This window comes from Salvelinus namaycush, chromosome 15 (genome assembly GCF_016432855.1).
Source record: "Salvelinus namaycush isolate Seneca chromosome 15, SaNama_1.0, whole genome shotgun sequence".
Lineage (NCBI taxonomy): Eukaryota > Metazoa > Chordata > Actinopteri > Salmoniformes > Salmonidae > Salvelinus > Salvelinus namaycush.
Genome location: NC_052321.1, coordinates 15,282,945 through 15,304,445, shown reverse-complemented (window position 1 = coordinate 15,304,445; position 21,501 = coordinate 15,282,945). Strand labels below are relative to the sequence as shown.

The 21,501-nt window shown below is 47.5% G+C and overlaps 1 protein-coding gene across 1 annotated transcript in view; it reads left to right on the top strand.

Annotated features, from left to right (window-relative positions):
* Positions 1-12,989: 12,989 nt before the first annotated feature.
* LOC120059786 (protein GREB1-like) overlaps positions 12,990-21,501 on the top strand; it is a 39,774-nt gene continuing 31,262 nt past the window's right edge. The window contains exons 1-4 of the mRNA XM_039008835.1: positions 12,990-13,143; positions 13,416-13,526; positions 13,728-13,904; positions 21,044-21,226. Of these exons, the coding sequence (XP_038864763.1) occupies positions 12,990-13,143; positions 13,416-13,526; positions 13,728-13,904; positions 21,044-21,226 (625 nt within the window). The remainder of the gene's footprint in view (positions 13,144-13,415; positions 13,527-13,727; positions 13,905-21,043; positions 21,227-21,501) is intronic.

The following is a 21,501-nucleotide window of genomic DNA, read 5'->3' as shown; positions in this document are numbered from 1 at the left end:
TCAGTGGTCAGGTATTCTGCCACTTTGTACTCTCTGTTTAGGGCCAAATAGCATTCTAGTTTGCACAGTTTTTTTGTAATTTGATAATTAGCGGGTATAAGCCTAATTCTGCTCTGCATGCATTATTTGGTGTTTTACATTGTACACTGAGGATATTTTAGCAGAATTCTGCATGCAGTCTCAATTTGGTGTTTGTCCTATTTTGTGAATTCTTGGTTGGTGAGCAGACCCCACACCTCCCAACCATAAAGGGCAATGGGTTCTATAACTGATTCAAGTGTTTTTTGCCAGATCCTAATTGGTATGTCGAATGTTATGTTCCTTTTGATGGCATAGAAGGCCCTTCTTGGCCCTTCAGATTGTTCACAGCTTTGTGGAAGTTACCTGTGGTGTTGATGTTTAGGCCGAGGTATGTATAGTTGTTTGTGTGCTCTAGGGCAACAATGTCTAGATGGAATTTGTATTTTTGTTCCTGGCAACTGGACCTTTTTTGGAACACCATTATTTTTGTCTTACTGAGATTTACTGTCAGGGCCCAGGTCTGACAGAATCTGTGCAGAAGATCTAGGTGCTGCTGTAGGCCCTCCTTGGTTGGGGACAGAAGCACCAGATCATCAGTAAACAGTAGACAATTGACTTCAAATTCGCTGAGTGCTGCAGACTGTTCTAGTGCCCTCGCCAATTCATTGATATAAACAGTGCATTCGGAAAGTATTCAGACCCCTTCCCTTTTTCCACATTTTGTTAAGTTTCAGCCTAATTCTAAAATTGATTAAATTATACATTTTCCTCATCAATCTACACGCAATACCCCATAATGACAAAGTGAAAACAAGTTTTGCGAAAATGTTGTACATTTATTAAACATTTTAAATAGAAATATCACCTTTACATCAGTATTCACACCTTTTGCTATGTGACTCAAAATCGAGCTCAAGTGTTTCCATTGATCATCCTTGAGATGTTTCTACAACTTGAGTGGAGTCCACCTGTAGGAAATTAAATTGATTGGGCATGATTTGGAAATGCACACACGTCTATACAGTGTCACGCCCTGATCTGTTTCACCTGTTCCTGTGATTGTCTCCACCCCCTCCAGGTGTCGCTTATTTCCCCCAGTGTATTTATCCCTGTGTTTCCTGTCTCTCTTGTATGTTAGTCAAGTCAACCAGCGTGTTTTTCCCGTACTCCTTTTGCTATTCTCTTTTTGATAGTCTTCCCGGTTTTGACCCCTGCCTGACTCTGGACTACTTTCCCGCCTGCCTGATCATCCTGCTTGCCCTTACCTTGATTCTGCCTGCCCTTCGGTACCTTTTGGACTATGAACTGGTTTTGACCTTTTGCCTGTCCACAACCATTCTCTTGCCTTACCCTATTGGATTAATAAATATTGTAAGATTCCAACCATCTGCCTCCTGTGTCTGCATCTTGGTCTCGCCTTGTGTCATGATAGACAGTGCATGTCAGAGCAAAAACCAAGCCATGAGGTCAAAGGAATTGTCCGTAGAGCTCCGAGACAGGATTGTGTCGAGGCATAGATCTGGGGAAGGGTACCAAAAAATGTCTGCAGAATTGAAGGTCACCAAGAACACAGTGGTCTCCATCATTCTTAAATGTAAGAAGTTTGGAACCACCAAGACTCTTCCTAGAGCTGGCCTCACGGCCAAACTGAGCAATCGGGGAAGAAGGGCCTTGGTCAGGAAGTTGACCAAGAACCCGATGGTCACTCTGACAGAGGTCCAACATTCCTCTGTGGAGATGGGAGAACCTTCCAGAAGGACAACCATCTCTGCAGCACCACAAATCAGGCCTTTATGGTAGAGTGGCCAGACGGAAGCCACTCCTCAGTAAAAAGGACATGACAGCCCACTTGGAGTTTGCCAAAATGCACCTATATGACTCTGACCATGAGAAAAAAGATTATTCGGTGTGATGAAACCAAGATTGAACTATTTGGCCTGATTTCCAAGTGTCACGTCTGAAGGAAACCTGGAACCATCCCTACGGTGAAGCCTGGTGGTGGCAGCATCATGCTTTGGGGATGTTTTTCAGCGGCAGGGACAGGGACATTAGTCAGGATCGAGGGAAAGGTGAACTGAGCAAAGTACAGAGAGATCCTTAATGAAAACCTGCTCCAGAGTGTTCGGGACCTCAGACTAGTGTGAAGGTTCACCTTCCAACAGGACAATGACCCTAAGCACACAGCCAAGACTACACAGGAGTGGCTTCGGGACAAGTCTCTGAATGTCCTTGAGTGGCCCAGTCAGAGCCCAGACTTGAACCCGATCGAACATCTCTGGAGAGACCTGAAAAAAGCTGTGCAGCAACGCTCCCCATCCAACCTGACAAAGCTTGAGAGGATCTGCAGAGAATAATGGGAGAAACTCCCAAGTGTCATACCCAAGAAGACTCAAGGCTGTAATCGCTGCCAATGGTGCTTCAACAAAGTACTGAGTAAAGGGTCTGAATACTTACGTAAACATGATATTTCATTTTTTTTCAAAAAATTTGTTTTTGCTTTGTCATTATGGGGTATTGTGTGTACATTGTTGAAGAAGAAAAAACGATTTAATCCATTTTAGAATAAGGCTGTAACGTAAGAAAATGTGACCCGTTTCTGAAAACTAGGCGTATGTCGCAAGGCACGACTTCACAGGAGAGCCATCTGAATGTTTTTTTTTTTTTTTATCAAAATGCGAACATGTGAACTTTTATGTGCCTTAATAACAAACTTGTATGCCATCTGTAAATATGAATAAAATTGTTAAATTAAGAGCCTTGTTGGTTAAGCCACAGAAAAAGTCAACAACCTTCCCACTAGCCATGATTGGCTGAGATAATGAGTGGTCTGGACATGCCGAGAGAGGAGTTCGGATTATTCTGCCATATGGCTTCTGTCTATTTGAACTGGTCAGACTGTGTTGGTAATCCTGTCGAATTTGACTTTTTTTAAATGTATCGTGTAGTGGAGCTGCAAAAGTGTTGCTCTCCACTTTCTGGAGTATCAAGTTTTTTTTTTTTTGAGGTCACTGTCTGTTCAATGAGTTTTCATTGGGATACTAGATTTCTAAGTGACTTGTTTGCAGTTCCTACCGCTTCCACTGGATGTCACCAGTCTTTGGAAATTGGTTGAGGTTATTCCTTTGTGTAATGAAGAAGTACGGCCATCTTGAATGAGTGTCAGTTGAAGTGTACTTTTTGAGAGAGGCGCATGACTCTAAAAGTAGCGTCAGTTTGTTGTCTTCCTGTATTGAACACAGATAGTCCCGTCTTCAATTTGATCGATTATTAACGTTTAAAAATACCTACAGTTGTATTACAAAAGTAGTTTGAAATGTTTTGGCAAAGTTTACATGTAAGTTTTGAGATATTTTGTAGTGACGTTGCGCAAATTGGAAGCTGTGTTTTTCTGGATCAAACACGCCAAATAAATGGACATTTTGGATATATATGGATGGAATTAATCGAACAAAAGGACCATTTGTGATGTTTATGGGACATATTGGAGTGCCAACAAAAGAAGCTCGTCAAATGTAAGGCATGATTTATATTTTATTTCTGCGTTTTGTTTTGCGCCTGCAGGGTTGAAATATGCTACTCTCTTTGTTTACTGTTGTGCTATCATCAGATAATAGCATCTTATGCTTTCGCCGAAAAGCCTTTTTGAAATCTGACATGTTGGCTGGATTCACAACGAGTGTAGCTTTAATTATATGTAAAACATGTATCTTTCATCAAAGTTTATGATGAGTATTTCTGTTATTTGACATGGCTCTGTAATTACTCCGGATATTTTGGAGGCATTTCTGAACATGGCGCCAATGTAAACCGAGATTTGTTGATATAAATATGCACATTATCGAACAAAACATAAATGTATTGTGTAACATGATGTCATATGAGTGTCATCTGATGAAGATGTTCAAAGGTTAGTGATTAATTTTATCTCTATTTCTGGTTTTTGTTACTACTATCTTTTGCTGGGAAAATGGCTGTGTTTTTCTGTGGCTATGTACTGAGCTAACATAATTGTTTGGTGTGCTTTCCCCGTAAATCCTTTTTGAAATCAGACATGTTGGCTGGATTCACAACATGTGTAGCTTTAATTTGGTGTCTTTCATGTGTGATTTCATGAAAGATTGATTTTTATAGTAATATATTTGAATTTGGCGCGATACATTTTTTCTGGATTTTGGCCAAGTGGGACGCTACCGTCCCACCTATCCTAGAGAAGTTAACTAGCTAACGTTAGCTGGCTGGCTTATTAGCTAACGTTACGTGTTGTGTGATCTTACACGTTGTTTACCTAGCTAGGTTCATTGTTAACCTAGCTAGCTAGCTAAATGTCTTAAGCTAAAGTGTACAACACCCGTTGGCTGGTTAGGCTGTTTTCATGTTATCCAGGGGTAATCAAATCATCGGCCAGAGCGTCAAGTGTGTGCTCTAAACGCACCGAGAGCGAAACGAGTTGGGTCATAAGACCAAATCCTGGTGGTGAGTCACAAAAAAAGTCAAGAGGTCTGAATAGTTTCCAAATGCACTATATGTTGAAGAGGGTGGGGCTCAAGCCGCATCCCTGTCCCACACCACGGCCCTGTGAAAAGAAATGTGTGGTTTTTGCCCATTTTAACCGCAGACTTGTTGTTTGTGTACATAGATTTTATAATGTCCTATGTTTTCCCCCAACAACACTTTCAATCAATTTCTATAACAGACCCTCATGCCAAATTGAGTCAAAAGCGTTTTTGAACCAACAAAGCATGAGAAGACTTTGCCTTTGTTTTGGTTTGTTTCTTTGTCAATTAGGGTGTACAGGGTGAATACGTGGTCTGTCTGTCGTACGTTTGGTAAAAAGCCAATTTGACATTTGCTTAGTACAGTGTTTTCACTGAGGAAATGTATGAGTCTGCTGTTAATGATAGTGCAGAGGATTTTCCCAAGGTTGCTGGTGACGCATATCCCACGGTATTTATTGGTGTTGTGACTTGACTTTAACATTAATCTGAAGACTGTTATTTATCTAATTACCTAAATATGTTTAATTGTTATCCGATTAAATTAAGCATGCAACAATTAACTCATTAGGATCTGGGGCACCCACCAGAGCGGTTATTTTAAGCGTTACCATCTCCCGAATTAAACTCTAAAGGTCTTTACCTATCACATCTATAAATAGTCAACTTATTAATCATAACCTCGTATCATATTATCATTCTGAACAGTCGTAACCTCCTTGCATCTGCAAAAACCCGAGCCTTACTTATGATTCAGTACTACACAAATTGGTTAAATGTTTTATTTACCAGCTAGTTAAATGGTAACACAGGATTAACATACACACTCAATACGTTAAAAACAGGTCCCTAGCGGCCTGACAATAATATGACTGCTTGTTACAAAAGACATGGAGAGGGCGAGAGAGCGAGCGAGGGACAGAGACACTTAACGTTGGTACATTTAGAAACTACTCTTACAGGGACAGATATGATCAAAGAGGCCACAGGGCCAGATATGATTCAGAGGCCACAGGGCCAGATATGATTCAGAGAGGCCACAGGGCCAGATACGATTCAGAGAGGCCACAGGGCCAGATATGATCAGAGAGGACACAGGGCCAGATATGATCAGAGAGGCCACAGGGACAGATATGATCAGAGAGGCCACAGGGCCAGATATGATTCAGAGAGGCCACAGGGCCAGATATGATTCAGAGAGGCCACAGGGCCAGATACGATTCAGAGAGGCCACAGGGCCAGATATGATTCAGAGAGGCCACAGGGCCAGATATGATTCAGAGAGGCCACAGGGCCAGATATGATTCAGAGAGGCCACAGGGCCAGATATGATTCAGAGAGGCCACAGGGCCAGATATGATTCAGAGAGGCCACAGGGCCAGATATGATCAGAGAGGCCACAGGGCCAGATATGATCAGAGAGGCCACAGGGCCAGATATGATTCAGAGGCCACAGGGCCAGATATGATTCAGATAGGGCACAGGGCCAGATATGATGGGTCTTTTGTGAGTGTCTAGCAGAGTCAATCAGCTCTTTAAAATCCAGTTTCAACTGTTCAGAGCTGCCCTTCATAATGTCAATAAAACTCTCATGGACTACGATAGAATCGATTTCCATGTCCTGGCGTAGTACATTCGGGAGCAGCTTAGTAATGTAATTTACTAGAGCTCCGGGATAGGAGATTGTTTTTGCACCAGGAACGGTCACATTTCTTACCATGGAGCTGCCCAAAATAATGGCTGGCGAGAAGGACGAGGAAATCCGCCCACTCCCATGCTTCACAGGATTCGGAGAACCCTTTGTGGACAGGCGAGAGGCAAGATAACTTGAGCCTGTTGCTACCGGCGCCTGATGCATGCCTCCGACAGATGAAGAAGCCCAGCTCAATCCAGAGCAGAGACAGAAGGTTGCCGACGTCGACTTCAAAATTGTTGTAGCACGCACTGCGGCCGCAGACACAGGCACCCCCAGCGACGAATGTATAAGAAGATCAGGCTCCAGGACGGCGAAACTATTCGTTATTTGTATCCGCTACAGGCCTCTCGTTGGAAGTGTAGCCTGCTTTATGGGAGGCCACTGTCTTTGGCTTCCACGGCTCGTGACATGCGACCATCGTTGATTGCCTTGCTCCTCTTGCTGTGCTCCTTTCGACTCCGCTATCAGATTAGGGAGCTACTGGCAACACCGGCCAGTCGGATAATGACAAACGACGAGGCGGAAATGCATCCAACAAGGGCGAACGCCATTCTGCCACTGGCGTAGAAAATTCAAACATTCCACTCTGCATTTTCCCCAGTTTCTTACATAGGCTGGCAAACTTCGTGATCAAGGAAGCCACATCAAGCCTATAATATTCGGCAAGTGAACACTTGCCGCATTGGAACTCCGAGTTATCCGGTTCGTCCCAAAACAAAGCGAATTAGATACAGCTCCTACAGCGTTGGAACCGTTAATTCATTTCTCCCGACACCACAGGCCTTTTTGGGTTGGAGGGTTTGTATTTTGTCCTGTTGTTCATTCAATGTAATTTGAGAATCCAGTGTGTTCTGGTAGTCTTTAATAGTTGATTCTAAGATTTTTATTTGATCATGTTTTTGCTGTTTGTACATTGTTTTCGGGACAAAAATATTGGACAACTAGTTAATCCATCTAACCATTTTGGATAGATAACTCTTCGTGTTGTTGTTTGTTTAGTGTTTTCCAATTTTCCCAGAAGCTGCTAGTCTATGGATTCTTCAATTACAGCTGATTTCTGACATGTTGTTCCTTATTTTTCTGTAGTGTATTTCTGTATTGTTTCAGTGATTCCCCATAGTGAAGGCGTAGCCTCAGATTTTCTAGGTCTCTATGTTTTTGGCTGGATAGGTTTCTCAATTTCTTCATAAAACCATTTGTCATTGTTGTTAATTTTCTTCGGTTTTCTGTTTTACATTTTTTGAGGTCAGAAGACTTGCTGTGGCACACCAGCTGAATTTCGCGCCAATGTGGCCAGAAAAAGAAAAGGCCAGCCTGGAGTGGTTTACAGGCTTCTTAAAGCGGCACCCAACGCTGTCGCTGAGAAAGCCAGAGGCAACTAGCCTTGCCAGGGCAAGTAGCTTCAACAGAGAAAATGTTAGTGCTTCCTTCAACAATGTAGCAGAAGTGCTACAGAGATATCAGTTTGGACCAGGAGACATATGGAATGTAGATGAAACTAGGGTGACCGCTGTACATAAACCTGACAAAGTGGTGGGCAGACGTGGATTCAAATAAGTAGGGTCACTGACCTCCGCTGAAAGGGGAACCCTCGTCACACTGGCCTGTGCTGTCTCAGCCACAGGGAATAGTATACCTCCATATTTTATATTCCCCCGTGTCAACTTCCACGATCATTTCCTGATCAACGGGCCACCTGGCAGCAAAGCAGGGGCAAATCCCTCTGGGTGGATGAAAGCTGTGCACTTTGTTGACTTCCTGAAACATTTCGTCGAGCATATGAACTTCTCAAAGGAGAAGCCCTGTTTACTCCTTTTGGACAAAACCACAAGTCTCATCTGTCCATCCATTGATGGACTCAAGTATGAGTCCAAATAAAATGGCATAATTATGCTGTCATTCCCACCCCATTGCTCTCATTGGCTTCAACCCTTAGACAGGTCTGTCTACGGGCCGCTAAAGAGGCACATCAACACCGCGTGTGATGCCTGGATGAGGAACAATCCCGGGAAGACAATGTCAATTTATGACATTGCTGGGATTGTGGCAATCGCCTATTCTTTGGCTGCAACCCCCTTGAACATTCAGGCTGGCTTTGCGGTGGCTGGGGTACAACCTTACAACAGGGATGCATTTCTGGAAACCAAGTTTGCGCCATCCTACGTTACAGATCGCCCCATTCAGAACCCAACCCTACCAGGCCCCAGCACCAACCCTGCCAGGCCCCAGCAACATTCCAGTCCTGCCAGGCCCCAGCACCAACCTCCCAGGCCCCAGCACCATTTCAGCCCTGCCAGGCCACCAGCACCAACCTGCCAGGCCCCAGCACCATTCCAGCCCTGCCTAGCACAAGCTCAGACACAGACCTGGCCAGTTCTTATGATAGCACCAGCTCACCCTTGCCCAGCAATGCCATTGCCGACAGTGGACTACCAACTCCAGAGGACATCTGGCCATATCCAAAAGCTGGCCCCCGAAAACCAGCTTGCAAAGGAAGAAAACGGAGCAAAATTGCAATTCTAACTGACACACCAGTGAAGCAGGCACTAGAAATGGAAAAGAATAGGGCACAATCTAGCAAAAGGCTGTTTCCGAAGAAAGGGAAGTGGGGGGGAGGGGTCAAAATCTGGATCTACAAAGAACAAGAAGGCAGCTAAAAAAAAGAAAAATCGTAGAAGAGTCATCATCAGATGAAGAGGAGTGCTTCTGCCTCGTCTGTGTGGAGCCATTTTCAAACAGCCTTCCAAAGGAGACTTGGGTGAAGTGTGTGAGATGTAACAAATGGGCCCATGATGCTTGCACCTCAGGCCAGACAATGTATGTGTGCCAGAACTGTAACTCTGAAGATGAGTCTGATTAGTCAGATACGGATGTGCATCGTATAGGCTGTTACAAAACTGTGCATTAGTGTGTTTAAACACCACGTCTGTTTTGTTAAGACTTTAAACATTTAAGCAAGTTATCTGCAGCATTACATTCCATTCCGATTCCAACAATTACCGTGGATCTATGTGCATGCCAGAGAACGATCGATTTTAAGTTCATAGTAAAGTGGTCATGCTACTTAATTAATGTGTGCTCTGCCAGCATGATTGTTTTGATTGAAAGGCATGATTTGTCAGATTCTCTAGGCATGATTGTTTTTAATTTGAGTTCTTTAATGAAGTTGAATATGGTATTGAATTTGAAATTAAAATCAATATTCACAATTAATTAATTAGTGTTCTTATTTGTTGATAATCCAATGTAACAATTTACCCGACGTAGTATGACAATTTACCCGCTGATGGGGCAAACTGTCACAAGAGCTCACTCTCTATTTCACGGTCTACAACTCCATACTGAAATAAGATATGAAGATGTAATGAATACAAAATATGTGCCTTTCATTTGGTATGACATTTATACCATTGTGATGTATTGTGCCCAGTAAATGTTAGACAGAGTGAAAAGTGTGACAACATACCTCGCTCTCCCCTACTCACTGTTATGTTGATTGATTCATTCCAGTTAATCATTTGGGACTGAAAACGTATAGGCAGCCTAGCCAGCCCAAGCTTTAATATAAACCACATTTGATCACATTCACATTTTCTCCTGACACACAAATGGACTATAAATACATAACGTTACCAATGTGTTAATGCTGACCAGATGGACAGGGCGCATAGGCTGCATGCAGCTGCTATTATCAGCCTACAGGTGATCAGACTGAAACATTGTCTTGTTCTCATCCCATACAGCATGTCAGATCTCTGTTAAGGTGTAGCCTCGGCTGCTGCAACATTAATGGAATGACTTTTTGCTTGGGTCTGTCTGGAGTGATAGTGTTACTATCTTTGCTAAATAAATACCTACTTGACCGCGCATGAAGAAGTGTGCTGCATCAACCTCTCTTTAACCTCACTTTTAATGGATGCGATGGAAGCTATCAAATCATTCAGAATTGATTTCGTCATCCCAGAAAAGACAGTAGAAAGTTCCATATGTTCAGCAAGTAAAGCACCGTAAGGTGCAATTACCTCTACAAGCTCCTTGTAGTTCCACTTGTTAGCAGCACTTTAGAGAACATCCCTGTTTCTTCTTAATTTCTCGTTGTGTTGCGCAGTTTGAATACACGGACCTTCGTCATGATCGATGCAGCTTCTTCCCAGAAGCTTGAATCTGATGTGGGCATTAATATGCTCCCTGCTTTTGTTTTGCCGTTTAGCTGAACGATCGATGTTCTTCATTTCACTGTACCCCCCTTTCGCCCAAGGCTCAGATTTTCCAAATAGCAGGCAAGGCCAGCAATACGGGCGGCTTGATGTTAACCAGCTATACTTTTGATACCAGGTGGAATTGAACGCCCTCACCTTTTCATCCTTCTTCATGAAACTGATCTCAGGCAGAGGTCAGAGGTCGACCCTCGCTTTTAATTGACACCTTTCCTGCGTACCCTAAGGAATGAAAGGGGTTCTTATATAAAAATGAAACAACATTTTCAGTAGCATTGGTGGCGAAAACTGCACACTCGAGCTGTTAGGTAGCTAGCTAGCTACTGTTACTGAAGTTAGCAAGGCAAATTGAAATAAATTGCACTAATTGGACACAAAAATAAAGTTCTAAAACCAAGAAAACAATGTATAGTCTACCTCCTCTGTCACCTCTAATTTGAAGAAACTAATTTGAATTGAATAATATCACAAAAATTCTCAACTATAACTTTACAATCTCTATCCAATACTGTCACCAACTCACTCACTCAAGCTTCTCAACACATCGAACCCCCCCCCCCCCCCCCCCCCCCCATAATGCTCTGCGGCACAACCCCAATACAACACACTAGGTTCATTCTCTGATTTCTAATCCTATGATTGGATGGACAACATGTCAGTTCATACTGCAAAAGCTTTGATTGGTCGGAGGTCATCATTACCATGTAGGTCTATGGAAGGGGGTGAGGCCTATGAGCCTCCTAGGTTTTGTATTGAAGTCAATGTACCCAGAGGAGGACGGAAGCCAGCTGTCCTCCGGCTACACCTTGGCTCTATCCCAGAGAGTGCTGTTGAAGTTACTATAGACCTTCATTGCAAAACAGTGTGTTTAAATCAATTATTTGGTGACATATGAATATATTTAGTATAGTTTTGTCTAAAAAGGATACATTTTTAGTGTTTCCACTGCTCATGATTGGGTATTGCTCTGTTCAAGTAGACTGTGATTTTGCTGTGATCTGATAGGGGTGTCAGTGGGCTGACTGTGAATGCTCTGAGAGACGTTGGGTTGAGGTCAGTGATAAAGAAGTCAACAGTACTACTGCCAGGAGATGAGCTATAGGTGTACCTACCGTAATAGTCCCCTGAAAGCATACCATTGACTATGTACATACTCAGCGTGCGACAGAGCTGCAGGAGTTGTGACCCGTTTTTGTTGGTTATGTTGTCATAGTTGTGCCTAGGGGGGCATATGGGGGAGGGAATGCTGTCACCTCCAAGTAGGTGTTTGTCCCCCTGTGTGTTGGGGGTGTCAGGTTCTTGTCCGGTTCTGGCATTTAGGTCGCCACAGACTAGTACATGTCCCTGGGCCTGGATATGATTGATTTCCCCCTCCAGGATGGAGAAGCTGTCTTCATTAAAGTATGGGGATTCTAGTGGGGGGATATAAGTAGCACATAGGTGGACATTTTGATTTGTTGAGATAATTCCCTTCCTTTTATAAAATGTTCTTGTTTTGATTAATTTAATAGAGTGAGTTAGGTCTGCTCTATTACAAATTACCCTTCCCTGTTTCACACCTGGTAGTTTGGTGGATGGGACTACCAGCTCTACCAGAGGGCAACCAGTGGGTCCATCTCCTCTATACCTCTCTCTCTCTCTCCCCCCACCTTTCAATTCAATTCAAAGGGCTTTATTGGCATGGGAAACATGTTTTCATTGCCAAAGCAAGTGAAATGGATAAACAAAAGTGAAATAAACAATAAAAAGTGAACAGTAAATAGTACCATCACACAAGTTCCAAAAGAAAAAAGGCATTTCAAAGACATTACTGTGTTGTAGCGATGTACAAATAGTTAAAGTTTTAAAGGGAAAATAAATAAGGTGCTAATCTCTCTAGTTACCTAATCATATTCACTGATAGGGGAACTGGAAGTTTGAGTAGTTTGGCTCTGTCTCTTCCTATGTTTTACTGAAGGAACCAATCAACTGTCACTTTCAGGAAGTTTTCTTCACAGCATTGTCAACATATCTAACAAAGAAAATCACATGAAGAAAATTACATTTATTTGACATGTTTAGAATGTTTATGTTTTTGATCCTTTTTTTTCTTTCTGGGTTCAGTTTCTTAAAGATATTTTGCTTCTGGCTCTGCTCTTTGTGTCTCATATTGCTCTACTGACCTGAAAAGGATGGTGTCCAGCATGGGTTTTAGTTACTGGCTCACCTTCTCACCCTGTCAAAGTATTGATAGGGGGAAATATGACGTGCCACAAAGGTTGCCCTAGGTGACAGATGAAGTGACAACAGTGCTATATGTATTATTGAGAGAGAGGTGACTCTGGATGAGTGTGGACGTGTGCGTGTGTGTGTGTGTGTGTGTGTGTGTGTGTGTGTGTGTGTGTGTGTGTGTGTGTGTGTGTGTGTGTGTGTGTGTGTGTGTGTGTGTGTGTGTGTGTGTGTGTGTGTGTGTGTGTGTGTGTGTGTGTGTGGGGGGGGGGGGTTATGTTAAGCTGTTAGCAGTAATGTCATGTTGGTCATGTTGAACTTGTGTGTGTTTAATCCTGTGTGTGTAGGTGTGCGATGGGGAACTCGTATGCAGGCCAGTTGAGGACCACACGTTTTGAGGAGGTGCTTCATAACTCCATCGAGGCTTCTCTCCGCTCCAACACTGTGGTGCCACGGCCTGTCTTCTCACAACTCTACCTGGAGGCAAAGCAGCCAACCCTGCACAATGGTGTGTGTGTAGGTGTCTGTATGTGTGTGTGTGTGCTGCATGTGTGTGTTTATGTTTGCCACAGGAGGTTGTTGGACCATAATTGGCATGGACGAGCTTGTGGTAATGACTGGAGCAGAATAGGTGGAATGGTATCAAATACATCAAACACATGGTTTGATGCCATTCCATTTGCTCTGTTCCAGCAATTATTAGCAGCCTCCCCTGGTGTGCGCACTTGTGTGTGAGTGTGAGTGTGTTATAACACTCTGTAATGAGCATGTGTGTGTCAGTAGGCCGGGTAGAGAATGAGGATGAGGAGGAGGAAGATGGCTCAGAGTCCAACAGCCCTCCCGTCCCGTACAAGATGAAGCCCCCGCCAGAGGGATGCAGCACCACGGACGGTACGAACACACGGTTCCCTCAGCTCCACCCCCTCACTGTCTTACGCTGCCTGGCCTGCTCAGGCTTCTGTCTGGTGGAAAGAGATCTCTGTCTGTCTGGTTACAGGTCAGGGTAACACTGTTTAACAGTTTGTGTGTGTTTGTGTGTGCATGCGTGTGGGTGTGTGTGCCTATCTATGCGTGTGTGTGTGTCCTTCTCAGGATTCTGCCAGGCGGGTAGAGACCTGCGTCTATCCTCCCTGGTGTCAGAGCCTCAAGACGTGCCCCCAGGATTCCTGCTGGTAGGGGCCCTGTCTGCAGGCGCACCAGACACCCTGCTGGTGTGTGCAGTCGACCGCAGGTTCCTGCCCGATGAACGGGGATGCAACGCACTGCTGGGTGAGACACACACACACACACATAGAAAGCCCTGTCTATAGCAGGGCTAGGCAACCCCTGGTCCAGAGGAAAGGAAAAGAAAGGGTAAAGGTGAGAGGATAGACAGGGAGAAAGAGATTGAAGAGATTGAGAAAGAGTGGCGGTGGAGTGAGGTTTGCAGTTAGATGGATGGACAGAGGGAGAGTGGGGTTAGCAGCAGCTACAATGAGAGAGCGAGAGTGGGGTTAGCAGCAGCTACAATGTGAGAGGGAGAGTGGGGTTGGCAGCAGCTACAATGAGAGAGGGAGAGTGGAGTTGGCAGCAGCTACAATGAGAGAGGGAGAGTTGGGTTGGCAGCAGCTACAATGAGAGAGGGAGAGTGGGGTTGGCAGCAGCTACAATGAGAGAGGGAGAGTGGGGTTAGCAGCAGCTACAATGAGAGAGGGAGAGTGGGGTTGGCAGCAGCTACAATGAGAGAGGGAGAGTGGGGTTAGCAGCAGCTACAATGAGAGAGGGAGAGTGGGGTTGGCAGCAGCTACAATGAGAGAGGGAGAGTGGGGTTGGCAGCAGCTACAATGAGAGAGGGAGAGTGGGGTTGGCAGCAGCTACAATGAGAGCGGGAGAGTGGGGTTGGCAGCAGCTACAATGAGAGAGGGAGAGTGGGGTTGGCAGCAGCTACAATGAGTGAGGGAGAGTGGGGTTGGCAGCAGCTACAATAAGAGGGAGAGTTGGGTTGGCAGCAGCTACAATGAGAGAGCGAGAGTGGGGTTAGCAGCAGCTACAATGAGAGGGAGAGTTGGGTTGGCAGCAGCTACAATGAGAGCGGGAGAGTGGGGTTGGCAGCAGCTACAATGAGAGAGGGAGAGTGGGGTTGGCAGCAGCTACAATGAGAGAGGGAGAGTGGGGTTAGCAGCAGCTAAAATGAGAGAGGGAGAGTGGGGTTAGCAGCAGCTACAATGAGAGGGGGAGAGTTGGGTTGGCAGCAGCTACAATGAGAGAGGGAGAGTGGGGTTAGCAGCAGCTACAATGAGAGAGGGAGAGTGGGGTTAGCAGCAGCTACAATGAGAGAGGGAGAGTGGGGTTGGCAGCAGCTACAATGAGAGCGGGAGAGTGGGGTTGGCAGCAGCTACAATGAGAGAGGGAGAGTGGGGTTGGCAGCAGCTACAATGAGAGAGGGAGAGTGGGGTTGGCAGCAGCTACAATGAGAGAGGGAGAGTTGGGTTGGCAGCAGCTACAATGAGAGAGGGAGAGTGGGGTTAGCAGCAGCTACAATGAGAGAGGGAGAGTGGGGTTGGCAGCAGCTACAATGAGAGAGGGAGAGTTGGGTTGGCAGCAGCTACAATGAGAGAGGGAGAGTGGGGTTGGCAGCAGCTACAATGAGAGAGGGAGAGTGGGGTTAGCAGCAGCTAAAATGAGAGAGGGAGAGTGGGGTTAGCAGCAGCTACAATGAGAGGGGGAGAGTTGGGTTGGCAGCAGCTACAATGAGAGAGGGAGAGTGGGGTTGGCAGCAGCTACAATGAGAGAGGGAGAGTGGGGTTGGCAGCAGCTACAATGAGAGCGGGAGAGTGGGGTTGGCAGCAGCTACAATGAGAGGGAGAGTTGGGTTGGCAGCAGCTACAATGAGAGAGCGAGAGTGGGGTTAGCAGCAGCTACAGTGAGAGGGAGAGTGGGGTTGGCAGCAGCTACAATGAGAGAGGGAGAGTGGGGTTAGCAGCAGCTACAATGAGAGAGGGAGAGTGGGGTTGGCAGCAGCTACAATGAGAGAGGGAGAGTTGGGTTGGCAGCAGCTACAATGAGAGAGGGAGAGTGGGGTTGGCAACAGCTACAATGAGAGAGGGAGAGTGGGGTTAGCAGCAGCTACAATGAGAGGGAGAGTTGGGTTGGCAGCAACTACAATGAGAGAGCGAGAGTGGGGTTAGCAGCAGCTACAATGAGAGGGAGAGTTGGGTTGGCAGCAGCTACAATGAGAGCGGGAGAGTGGGGTTGGCAGCAGCTACAATGAGAGAGGGAGAGTGGGGTTAGCAGCAGCTAAAATGAGAGAGGGAGAGTGGGGTTAGCAGCAGCTACAATGAGAGGGGAGAGTTGGGTTGGCAGCAGCTACAATGAGAGAGGGAGAGTGGGGTTAGCAGCAGCTACAATGAGAGAGGGAGAGTGGGGTTGGCAGCAGCTACAATGAGAGAGGGAGAGTGGGGTTAGAAGCAGCTACAATGTGAGAGGGAGAGTGGGGTTGGCAGCAGCTACAATGAGAGCGGGAGAGTGGGGTTGGCAGCAGCTACAATGAACGAGGGAGAGTGGGGTTAGCAGCAGCTACAATGAGAGAGGGAGAGTGGGGTTGGCAGCAGCTACAATGAGAGAGGGAGAGTTGGGTTGGCAGCAGCTACAATGAGAGAGGGAGAGTGGGGTTGGCAGCAGCTACAATGAGAGAGGGAGAGTGGGGTTGGCAGCAGCTACAATGTGAGAGGGAGAGTGGGGTTGGCAGCAGCTACAATGTGAGAGGGAGAGTGGGGTTAGCAGCAGCTACAATGAGAGAGGGAGAGTGGGGTTGGCAGCAGCTACAATGAGAGAGGGAGAGTTGGGTTGGCAGCAGCTACAATGAGAGAGGGAGAGTGGGGTTGGCAGCAGCTACAATGAGAGAGGGAGAGTGGGGTTGGCAGCAGCTACAATGTGAGAGGGAGAGTGGGGTTGGCAGCAGCTACAATGTGAGAGGGAGAGTGGGGTTAGCAGCAGCTACAATGAGAGAGGGAGAGTGGGGTTGGCAGCAGCTACAATGAGAGAGGGAGAGTTGGGTTGGCAGCAGCTACAATGAGAGAGGGAGAGTGGGGTTGGCAGCAGCTACAATGAGAGAGGGAGAGTGGGGTTAGCAGCAGCTACAATGAGAGGGAGAGTTGGGTTGGCAGCAGCTACAATGAGAGCGGGAGAGTGGGGTTGGCAGCAGCTACAATGAGAGAGGGAGAGTTGGGTTGGCAGCAGCTACAATGAGAGAGGGAGAGTGGGGTTAGCAGCAGCTACAATGAGAGAGGGAGAGTGGGGTTGGCAGCAGCTACAATGAGAGAGGGAGAGTGGGGTTAGCAGCAGCTACAATGAGAGAGGGAGAGTGGGGTTGGCAGCAGCTGCAATGAGAGAGGGAGAGTGGGGTTAGCAGCAGCTACAATGTGAGAGGGAGAGTGGGGTTAGCAGCAACTACAATGAGAGAGGGAGAGTGGGGTTGGCAGCAGCTACAACGAGAGAGGGAGAATGGGGTTAGCAGCAGCTACAATGAGAGAGGGAGAGTGGGGTTGGCAGCAGCTACAATGAGAGAGGGAGAGTTGGGTTGGCAGCAGCTACAATGAGAGAGGGAGAGTGGGGTTGGCAGCAGCTACAATGAGAGAGGGAGAGTGGGGTTAGCAGCAGCTACAATGAGAGGGAGAGTTGGGTTGGCAGCAGCTACAATGAGAGAGTGAGAGTGGGGTTAGCAGCAGCTACAGTGAGAGGGAGAGTTGGGTTGGCAGCAGCTACAATGAGAGAGGGAGAGTGGGGTTAGCAGCAGCTACAATGAGAGAGGGAGAGTGGGGTTGGCAGCAGCTACAATGAGAGAGGGAGAGTTGGGTTGGCAGCAGCTACAATGAGAGAGGGAGAGTTGGGTTGGCAGCAGCTACAATGAGAGCGGGAGAGTGGGGTTGGCAGCAGCTACAATGAGAGAGGGAGAGTGGGGTTAGCAGCAGCTAAAATGAGAGAGGGAGAGTGGGGTTAGCAGCAGCTACAATGAGAGGGGGAGAGTTGGGTTGGCAGCAGCTACAATGAGAGAGGGAGAGTGGGGTTAGCAGCAGCTACAATGAGAGAGGGAGAGTGGGGTTGGCAGCAGCTACAATGAGAGAGGGAGAGTGGGGTTAGAAGCAGCTACAATGTGAGAGGGAGAGTGGGGTTGGCAGCAGCTACAATGAGAGCGGGAGAGTGGGGTTGGCAGCAGCTACAATGAACGAGGGAGAGTGGGGTTAGCAGCAGCTACAATGAGAGAGGGAGAGTGGGGTTGGCAGCAGCTACAATGAGAGAGGGAGAGTTGGGTTGGCAGCAGCTACAATGAGAGAGGGAGAGTGGGGTTGGCAGCAGCTACAATGAGAGAGGGAGAGTGGGGTTGGCAGCAGCTACAATGTGAGAGGGAGAGTGGGGTTGGCAGCAGCTACAATGTGAGAGGGAGAGTGGGGTTAGCAGCAGCTACAATGAGAGAGGGAGAGTGGGGTTGGCAGCAGCTACAATGAGAGAGGGAGAGTTGGGTTGGCAGCAGCTACAATGAGAGAGGGAGAGTGGGGTTGGCAGCAGCTACAATGAGAGAGGGAGAGTGGGGTTGGCAGCAGCTACAATGAGAGAGGGAGAGTGGGGTTAGCAGCAGCTAAAATGAGAGAGGGAGAGTGGGGTTAGCAGCAGCTACAATGAGAGGGGGAGAGTTGGGTTGGCAGCAGCTACAATGAGAGAGGGAGAGTGGGGTTAGCAGCAGCTACAATGAGAGAGGGAGAGTGGGGTTGGCAGCAGCTACAATGAGAGAGGGAGAGTTGGGTTGGCAGCAGCTACAATGAGAGAGGGAGAGTGGGGTTGGCAGCAGCTACAATGAGAGAGGGAGAGTGGAGTTGGCAGCAGCTACAATGAGAGAGGGAGAGTGGGGTTAGCAGCAGCTAAAATGAGAGAGGGAGAGTGGGGTTAGCAGCAGCTACAATGAGAGGGGGAGAGTTGGGTTGGCAGCAGCTAAAATGAGAGAGGGAGAGTGGGGTTAGCAGCAGCTACAATGAGAGAGGGAGAGTGGGGTTGGCAGCAGCTACAATGAGAGAGGGAGAGTGGGGTTAGCAGCAGCTACAATGTGAGAGGGAGAGTGGGGTTAGCAGCAGCTACAATGAGAGAGGGAGAGTGGGGTTGGCAGCAGCTACAATGAGAGAGGAAGAGTTGGGTTGGCAGCAGCTACAATGAGAGAGGGAGAGTGGGGTTGGCAGCAGCTACAATGAGAGAGGGAGAGTGGGGTTAGCAGCAGCTACAATGAGAGGGAGAGTTGGGTTGGCAGCAGCTACAATGAGAGCGGGAGAGTGGGGTTGGCAGCAGCTACAATGAGAGAGGGAGAGTTGGGTTGGCAGCAGCTACAATGAGAGAGGGAGAGTGGGGTTAGCAGCAGCTACAATGAGAGAGGGAGAGTGGGGTTGGCAGCAGCTACAATGAGAGCGGGAGAGTGGGGTTAGCAGCAGCTACAATGAGAGAGGGAGAGTGGGGTTGGCAGCAGCTGCAATGAGAGAGGGAGAGTAAATTAGCAGCAGCTACAATGTGAGAGGGAGAGTGGGTTTAGCAGCAACTACAATGAGAGAGGGAGAGTGGGGTTGGCAGCAGCTACAACGAGAGAGGGAGAATGGGGTTAGCAGCAGCTACAATGAGAGAGGGAGAGTGGGGTTGGCAGCAGCTACAATGAGAGAGGGAGAGTTGGGTTGGCAGCAGCTACAATGAGAGCGGGAGAGTGGGGTTGGCAGCAGCTACAATGAGAGAGGGAGAGTGGGGTTAGCAGCAGCTACAATGAGAGGGAGAGTTGGGTTGGCAGCAGCTACAATGAGAGAGCGAGAGTGGGGTTAGCAGCAGCTACAATGAGAGGGAGAGTTGGGTTGGCAGCAGCTACAATGAGAGAGGGAGAGTGGGGTTAGCAGCAGCTACAATGAGAGAGGGAGAGTGGGGTTGGCAGCAGCTACAATGAGAGAGGGAGAGTTGGGTTGGCAGCAGCTACAATGAGAGAGGGAGAGTGGGGTTGGCAGCAGCTACAATGAGAGAGGGAGAGTGGGGTTAGCAGCAGCTACAATGAGAGGGAGAGTTGGGTTGGCAGCAACTACAATGAGAGAGCGAGAGTGGGGTTAGCAGCAGCTACAATGAGAGGGAGAGTTGGGTTGGCAGCAGCTACAATGAGAGCGGGAGAGTGGGGTTGGCAGCAGCTACAATGAGAGAGGGAGAGTGGGGTTAGCAGCAGCTAAAATGAGAGAGGGAGAGTGGGGTTAGCAGCAGCTACAATGAGAGGGGGAGAGTTGGGTTGGCAGCAGCTACAATGAGAGTGAGAGTGGGGTTAGCAGCAGCTACAATGAGAGAGGGAGAGTGGGGTTGGCAGCAGCTACAATGAGAGAGGGAGAGTGGGGTTAGAAGCAGCTACAATGTGAGAGGGAGAGTGGGGTTGGCAGCAGCTACAATGAGAGGGAGAGTTGGGTTGGCAGCATCTACAATGAGAGAGCGAGAGTGGGGTTAGCAGCAGCTACAATGAGAGGGAGAGTTGGGTTGGCAGCAGCTACAATGAGAGCGGGAGAGTGGGGTTGGCAGCAGCTACAATGAGAGAGGGAGAGTGGGGTTAGCAGCAGCTAAAATGAGAGAGGGAGAGTGGGGTTAGCAGCAGCTACAATGAGAGGGGGAGAGTTGGGTTGGCAGCAGCTACAATGAGAGAGGGAGAGTGGGGTTAGCAGCAGCTACAATGAGAGAGGGAGAGTGGGGTTGGCAGCAGCTACAATGAGAGTGGGAGAGTGGGGTTATCAGCAGCTACAATTAGAGAGGGAGAGTGGGGTTGGCAGCAGCTACAATGAGAGAGGGAGAGTGGGGTTGGCAGCAGCTACAATGAGAGTGGGAGAGTGGGGTTATCAGCAGCTACAATGAGAGAGGGAGAGTGGGGTTGGCAGTAGCTACAATGAGAGAGGGAGAGTGGTGTTGGCAGCAGCTACAATGAGAGTGGGAGAGTGGGGTTGGCAGAAAATGAAGTGAACGAGGGAGGGAGAGTGGGGGCTGGAAAAGGAAACGGAGTGAGTGATGGATTGAGGAAGCTGATATGAAAGAGGCAGAGAGACAAAAAGTAAGAAAGAGAGAATGACAGAGAAAGAAAGAGAGAGAGGCTATAGAGGACAGGGTTAGGGTACCCTGACTGCAGTCACACACACATTATTAGTCCCTCTACCTGGGCTCTGCTACACACATACACACACACAGACACACATGCACAACACACACACCAGGAACACCAACCCACAGCCTAGCTGTAACCATGGAAAAATCATCACTCACACCCTCTTTCTCTTGCTACGGGAGAAAAGGGTTATTGTGACTCCACTGAGTCACCACATGATACACACACACAAACACACACACACACACACACACTGACCCAGTGTTTGTGTGGTCATCCTCAGGGTTCTCGGGGAACTGTATGGGTTGTGGAGAGAAGGGTTTTCGCTACTTCACAGAATTCTCCAACCACATCAACCTGAAGTTGAGCACCCAGCCCAAGAAACAGAAGCACTTAAAGTACCATCTGTACAGGAACAACCAGGGACAGCTGGTCAGAGGGGCTGCTATCTGCTGGAATAGCCTCGGTAAGACGGCAGGAGGATCCCCTGCATTAACTGCAGACTCGTACATTTTCTCAGTGAAAACAATATACTTAATTTTTTCAACCTTTGTTTAACTAGACAAGTCAGTTAAGAACTAATAGTTTTTTACAATGATGGCCTATCCCGGCCAAACCCTAACCTAACCCGGACAACGCTGGGCCAATTGTGCACCGCCCTACGGGACTCCAAATCCCATCCGGTTGTGATACAGCCTGGAATCGAACCAGGGCCTGTAGTGACACCTCTTGCACTGAGAT